At 43.2% G+C, this 7,796-nt stretch overlaps 1 protein-coding gene across 1 annotated transcript in view; it reads right to left on the reverse strand.

Annotated features, from left to right (window-relative positions):
* Nucleotides 1-1,243: 1,243 nt before the first annotated feature.
* Nucleotides 1,244-7,796, reverse strand: part of osr1 (odd-skipped related transcription factor 1) — an 8,385-nt gene continuing 1,832 nt past the window's right edge. Inside the window, exons 2-3 of the mRNA XM_058386229.1 lie at nt 2,938-3,604; nt 1,244-2,565 (exon numbers count right to left, since the gene is read on the reverse strand). Of these exons, the coding sequence (XP_058242212.1) occupies nt 2,433-2,565; nt 2,938-3,554 (750 nt within the window). The 5' untranslated portion in view covers nt 3,555-3,604 and the 3' untranslated portion in view covers nt 1,244-2,432. The remainder of the gene's footprint in view (nt 2,566-2,937; nt 3,605-7,796) is intronic.

Genomic DNA, 7,796 nt, shown 5'->3' on the forward strand with positions numbered 1-7,796 from the left:
TCAGGACACGGATGATGTCAGAGGCACAGAGGGACTTCCTCTTCCTGTCATCTATAATTGTGAACTAAACACTGTTTAGCTTAGGGTTCCAGAGGGTCACGCTCAAAAACAAGACGCATTTAAAATTTAAAAAGTCTTTTTTGTTCTCCTGTCATCAGAGTCACGCTACGCTAGCTTCAGAGTTCAGCAGTAAAAACACACCAACTTCTCCGTCCGTCTGTCCGTCCACCTCGACAGCGCTGAGGGAGAAATCAAAAGACAGGGGAAATCCCCAAACATTTACTTACAAATCTGGAATTTCAGAAATGTCTGGTGGTCAGAACTCACAGAAAGTTCACGATGTCTGTTTCTGGTGGTTTGGGGTCACTGGGACTGAGGCGGCCATTTTGGATGATGGATTGAGGCAGGTGGACCAAGCGTGTGGTGTAAATCCGGGTTTATTCAGTCACCAGAGGGTTTTCTAACTTTAATAAAAAAAAATCCTGTACTTCCTGTTAACTTCACGCAAACAAAATCTTTTCATTTAATGCTTTTGCGTAAACCTAACAGCAAATTCTCGCTGTTTTATAACATCATGCTGCTTTTTATTCTGAACCCCGCACATTTACCGTGTCTGAAATCATTTCAGTGTGTCACCACGTTGTGTTTAAAGCTTTACAGCTTGTCGTGAATTCATGGTGCTGCCTGTAGGGTTTATTATTTTGTGTAAATTCAGCACTCCGCCGTGTTTCATTCACTTTTTACCCTGAAAGTTTGATCTGGATGTGTTACGTGTGTTGTGTTGACTTTCATAGTAAACATTCCATTTTTATTGTTTTGGGGGGTTTTTTGTAGGTAGAACAAAAATGCCATAATCTTACAGATAAATGTGTGAATAAGATCATTTGATATAGGCCTAATCTGATCAAATTATAAATATGAGGTGGTTTATTACTTCCTGGTTAGAATCAGCAGCAAATATCACACTTTAAATCTGTCTTTATCATCTACACCCAGTCTTCATGGGAAAGTGTGTAGAATAAATTAACAAAACACACACACACACACACTATTCTGATGACATTTCAGGAGGTGTGTATAGTCCTTCATATGATGAGATTGTTGTGTGTGATTGATGATTGATGGGTGTTATTGCACCCATCAGTTCTAGGTTATTACAGCTCTAGGCCACGCCCCTTTACTGGGATTGCTGGGTGTAACAAGTGTGAAAAAAAACTCACAGACATTCAATTCCACAACTACATTTCGTTAAGAAAATGACTATTTATTTTTTTAAAATAAGTTTAAGGAATCCAGTGATATATGTAAATAATCCATAAACCGATTAAAGTGCCAAATAACAGTTATACAAAAAGTAAATCTGTACAAAAATATTACAAAATTGGAATGTGGCTTTGGCTAGTCGAGTAAATGGCTTTGTTTGTTTGTTTTTTAGTGATTGTCCTGTACGTCACACAGCCTCTGCGGCTTCTGGAGATTGATTAAACATCACGCTGATGGATCTGTCATCAGACAGAACAAAAAAGTCTGACGTCACAGTTTTATGAACTCGAGTCTGGATTTGATCCATCCTCGGCTCTACCAAAATTCCAAAGTCCAAACGTCTCCAAATCCGTAAATCCAAGATGATTAGGCTTCTAAAAGTCTGAGTCCGACGCTACTCAGATCCGAACGTGTCCAATTGCGCTTTGTTTTGTAACTTCAGCAACCCATTAATCCATATTTGGGCATCATCTTGATTTACCTCTTGCTCTGGAACCTTTCACTCTTTGGTCTTTTTTTTTTTTTAAACGAGTTTCTTTGGTTTGCTCTGCTGGGGTTTCCCACGTCCTCACAGCTGATTCTGCTCGTCTGCTGTGTGACTGCAGATTCATCAAACTCTCAGATTCATAAATCCATCGTTTGGTCTGGTGTCAGCTGGAGATTTTCACCTGTTGAAAGTCATGGTTTTTTGCACATGGCTCTGTAATGCCTGATGTCCGGTAGGTCTTTGGATTTCTAGCCACCTGATCAGTGGATGTCTTGGATCTGACTTTAAATCCACGGCGATCCACAAATACATAAACACATACATACATACATACATACATACATATATATTTTTGGTATCCATTCGAGTCTTGCACCTTTCACTCTTTGGTCATATTTTGGTTTTGGCTCTCGCGATTGGCTGAAGTCCTCGTGGTTCTGGATTTCCTGCTATCCCACAGGCTGTTTCAGCTTGACCTCACTGTTTAATATCTGATTTTTATTCAGAACCACCGTGTGTTTGCAGATTCAGCGAGAGCTCTTGGCTCCATAAGTCCATATTTTGATATCATATTAGTTTGAGTCTTGCACCTTTCACTCTTTGGTCAGATTGCTATTGCTATTGGCTGCTGTCCTCGGGTCTTTGGCTTTCCAGTGTCCCCATTGGCTAATGCAGCATGACCTCACTTTATCTTGGCGGGTTTGAGCTCTTTGACTTGCATGTGTAATGTTTTGTGGACGGCGAGAGTCCTGGACTGACAGAAACCTTTTCCACACTCCTGGCATTTGAATGGCTTCTCTTTAGAGTGGATATACCTGCAGAGAGAGAGAGAGAGAGAGAGATAGTTAATGGTGAATATTTCAGTATTGGAAACTCTCCACAGATCAGATCTTGTTACACTCCAACACAATCAGATCAGACGTGTGATTCAGTGTGATTTGTGTGATTTGGTTTACAGTTTAAAGAAAAAGACGTGATGTGTGATGAGTAAATTATCAGTGGAATACAGTGATGAAGAAATTTACAACAGGTTGCTAACAGTGTTGCTAACATTGCTTTCCTATGTAACAGATCAATGTCACATGACCATCAGGGTAAATATCTGAAAGCCGGTGTTACATACCACGAGGTGGGTTGGACAAAAAGAATTTTATGTACTATGTTTTCAAGGAAGGCGTGTCTCTTACCGGTGGTCTCGGAGATGATCTTGCCTCCTGAAGGCCTTGTGGCAGATGTCGCAGGTGTATGGCCTCTCGTCCGTGTGCGTGCGCTCATGGATCAGCAGATTGTAAGACTTGGTAAAATGGCGGCCGCAGAATTTGCACACGAACTCCTTCTTGGTTTTGGAAGGCAGCCTTCCTCGGCTCGGCTTCCTCTCGGGCGAAGCCAGCTTGGCCACATCAAGTAGGCATCCTAGGGAAGGCGCGTTTGTGTGCCCTCCACCTCCAACGGACACGCTCAGGTCCTCGGCCTTCAGCGGCTCTTCCTGAGTGGCGGCGGCAGCCAAGTTGGCGAAGTCGAAGCGTGGCTTGCTCTTCGCTTCCTGTTTGGCTGGATGCACCAGCTGAGGGAGGAGTGGGATGGAGGGAAGAGGAAAACGGGAGAAGGTGCAGCGGGGCAAAAACGGAGGATATCCCAGGGTCCAGTGGTGCAAATGGACAGCATGAAGCGCGCTGAAGCTGTAGATACCCGGCATCTGATCAGCAGGAAGATGGAAGCCGTTGGAGGTTTGGAGGAGGGAGTAATTGGCCAGCTGGAGGGATGGGTGAAGAGGTACGGGAGCAGGAAGTGTTTTACTACCCATGATTCCTACGAGGATACCGAGGCACAAAGACAATCAGCTGTGGCTGTGGCCTGAAAAACAGACAGATAAACAATTAGTTCCTCACTTCATGGACCTGGGCTAATTTCTATTAAAAGGCCAAATCACACACTTATCAGTGTGAACTGAACTGATCAGTGTGTCAGAACGAGCAATGATGCTAATGTGCAAAACTAGCATACCAGCAGCGAAAGACACGAGATACAGATCATTCAGGCAAGCGCCAGCGTTACGTCCCAAATCACAGAGCATTTACGTATGAAACAATTCCACGCCACAAAGTTATGTTTCTCATGCGTCACCATGGAAATGTGCAAACTGGCAGAACGTTGTGCTAAATAGCGTGTTTTAAGCACTGTGACAGCCAATCAGACCAGCATCAAACGAGTATGTGGTTACGTCCCAAACCACACAGTAATTTACTTAAAATAGTGTCTTGAAACGACTGGCAAGGCCAAAGCGTGTGGTATTTCTCGTGGATCGCTGTGGGAATGTGCTAAGCTAGCATCAACATGATTTAAAATAGTGTCAATTACCAGCCTGCATCCTGACAGGCTAAACAGTCTGAGATCAGAGGAGCGCTCGGGTAAAACTGTAAAACTCTTGAGATTAATCAGGGCTTGAAAAGTTGAAGGGACCCTAAGTAGTGTGCCAGAATAGTAGCTACGACACCAAACCACACAGACGAGATCCGACAGCTCGTCATCCGTCCAGTGAGAGTTCATTAAGTCCCGCCTCCGCTCCTCCCTGCTGAGCGTTAGATGTTTATTTGTTGTCTTTAACTGATGCTCTGGGTTTTAGACACGCCTCTTTCTGATTTCTCAAGTGGTTTAAATTAACGTCAGGGATTTTAAAGACGTCTGGCCCGAGACAACACGCTCATCAAAACATAAGCTGCACTTGTCTAACAAAAAAAAAACACAACAAAACGCCCATGTCTGAAAATGTGATACTGGCAGAGATTGTGTGTGTGTGTGTGTGTGTCTGTGACATTGAAACCCAAACGCATTTTAAACCTGCTAGACATGAGTGTGTGTGTGTGTGTATATGTGTGTGTGTATGTGAGAGAGAGAGAGAGAGAGAGAGAGAGAGAGAGAGTGTGTTTTGGCGATGGAGTTCTGTAGAAAATGTGCCCGGGGCGTCTGAGCTGACAGACAGAGAAAGACGCCCGAGCAGAGCGACATACCTGCACCGAGTGTTTAATCTGGCCTGATACACACCGACACAAAGCACAATAACACCTCTTTGTTTCAACCCTATGATTGACACACACACACTCTCTCTCTCTTTCTCACACACACACAGACTCGGGCTTGTTTACTGTATCTTGAGGATCGTTGACTTGTTTCCTCATTTCTGGCTTATGGGCTGAAATTCTACTCCATGTGAATGTAATTATTTTACACGCTCACAGGTTCCATTTCAACTATAAAGACGTGCGATGCAGGACGTTTTTTTTTTTCCTCTCTACATAACGAAGAATCTTCTCCGACAGGCGGATTGTCAGAGTGTTTGGTTCGAAGGAAAAGTGTGTAAAGTAGCGTTGATCCCTTCAGCATTGTCTGTGAAATCCGCTCTGATGACATAACATCGATATCACGTTTAATCACGTCACCGTAAACGCTCCTGAACACGATCACTGATGACTGGAGACAAATACAGTCCGTAGTTTGACTTCTCTCCAGGCCACTGGTGAATAATTTATGTTTTGTAAATGTTGGTTTAAACAATCTGCTCTTTTCATTGCATGGTTCTGCTCTCGCGCTAGCAAAGCCTCAGCAGAGCGACACGTTCTGACACCTTGCGTAATCTTCGAGCACAAAGATTCGTTTTGTCATTTTATCCATGTCCGACTCGTACACCAGCGGTGCGGTGTCTCTTACACACACGCTCAGATTCCTCAGACGCATCAGAACCGGCATATGGGATCGTGTCGGGTCACGACACAGCTCCCTCTTTATCACCTATTTCAAAAGGGCCCTATATTAATGCCAACATTTACAGATCTGCAATATTAGATTATTTTCATTCACACATGAGATTTATTCATCCGAGGGAAGGTCTGTAGTGCACTAAAATAACATATTAGTACCTACACTGCAATATGAAACGTGTGCACACACACACACATACACACACACATGCATGCATGTATTCAGTTGCCCTTTAATATTGTAATCAATTTGAGCATTGATCATTCATGTTCCAAATATAGTGATCAACAAAGCAAACAATTAGTAATAATAATAATAATAATATTTATTATTATTATTATTATTACTATTATTATTTTTATTGTTGTTCTTAATAATAATAACAATAATAATAATGATGATTATTATTATTATTATTATTGTTATTATTATTTATTTATTTATTATTATGTAGCGCATATAGAGGTATCACAGAGTCCCAAGCTGAATACCAAGAAGAATACCTACTGGACATGATGTGCACTACAAAGTGTGTAGAACCAAATATCATAGCTGTCCCGTCCCGTATAGTCAACAAGTGCACTTCACAGAGTGTAAAACCATTCAAACTCCTTTCTGAGCTCTTATACGTGCGGCCTGATGCCTGGTGTATTTTTCCTGTTGTTGTCATTAATAAATAAACGTGTTAAGCATCTTTGTGCGATTTGGACGCTGCATTAGACGCGACCCAGCAAAGCAGTGTGGAAGAAAATAAAGAGTGAAACAGCCCTAATTAGGTCCCCTACAGCGTAAAGCTCTCCCCGGGGATTTGGGCAGCTCTGATCACGGTGCAGAAGTAATTGACTTTTACTCGCCGGGTCATTAGAGGAGATCAGTGCTAGACCTTTAACCCTCTGAAGTGAGCAGAGGCTACACCCAAGCGCCGCTAAGCCCTGAACCGAGCACCACGAGGTGAGATAACTGCAATTTCTGCTCATCGTCATGTATTACCTATAAGCTGATCAACTTTTTAGGAGGCCTAGTCGTAGGAATTGTACGTGCTAATTAGTCGCATTTGTACGCAGCCGTGTTACCCGAGATTTTTTTCCACGACGTGGCAGGAGGAATCCGAGGAATCGCTACCCTAAACACTAATCCGAGGGGAAGGCGATGAAAGGGACTCAAGGGGCCAAAGGATACTGACGTGCACTACATGAGCTAGACCGATTGTAATGAGTGGAAATATGAATTAAAGTTTCGATCTAGTGGCTCATTTGGAGCACATTAATATGGAACTAACACGTAGTGCACTACACAAGCGTAGAAACTAGTCACTTACCCTAGGCCTTGTGTGTGTATAAGCACCAGAAATGTGAATATTAAGGGGACATGAAGAGCACTGCATCGTGCATAGCTGAATCAAATCCTGAACTCAACATGTGGTGCTTGTAAGAGTGTGAATTTCTCTGCTCTTATAGTACACCACAACACTATAGTGCACTACGAAGGGCATAAGGGCGTCGATTACACTAATGTAGGCCTGCGGTGTGTTGTGTAAATAGCTGCATTGTTCTATCAGAAAGTAAACTGGGATTTGGGACACAGCCCACCTGCCCCTGAGTGACCCTACAGAAAGTGTTCACTAGTGTAAATAAATCCTCATCCTCGGGAAAAGAAAAGAAAAGATTGTGGTCACTTAAAACATGGCCTAAAACATGGTCAGTGTTTGAGAGAAAATGAGTGTGAACGGCCAGCCATCATGTCTCACACACATCAGAGAGCCGGACGTGTATTGGAAGGAATTAGCCACTAATGTCGTGCTCGAGGTGTGAAATGTCGAGTGTTTGAGGGCAGAAATCATACTAAAGTCTGTGTACTCGCCATGTAAATGTACTGGACTCTACTTTTATATCATTCAGGGCGAGTCAAAATCTTATTTTTTTTTATTACTGAGCAACGCCAACAGTCTAAAGGAAAAAATAACACGACCGTCTTTTCTGCCTTTTTTCTGTCAGTTAGCAGAGTGGCTAACTGAGGCGATTACCCCCCCCCCCACACACACACACACACACACACCACAAGGGCCGAACGTTCTCCCGCGTCTCATTCCTCCAGCAGCAGCACGCGCAGCTTGTGTGTGTTCTAGTTTAGTATTCTCCCGTTATTGTGCTGTTAGTTTATTAGTTATTGGTTTAGCTGTTCTGTCTGTCTGTCTGTCTGTCTGTCTGTCTGGGTCAGGATCTTTTTCCTTTTCTCATGAAGGGCGCGAAAGGTGATGCGCGCGCCAAGCCACTTGCTCGCGCGCGGGCTG

This window comes from Hemibagrus wyckioides, linkage group LG03 (genome assembly GCF_019097595.1).
Source record: "Hemibagrus wyckioides isolate EC202008001 linkage group LG03, SWU_Hwy_1.0, whole genome shotgun sequence".
Lineage (NCBI taxonomy): Eukaryota > Metazoa > Chordata > Actinopteri > Siluriformes > Bagridae > Hemibagrus > Hemibagrus wyckioides.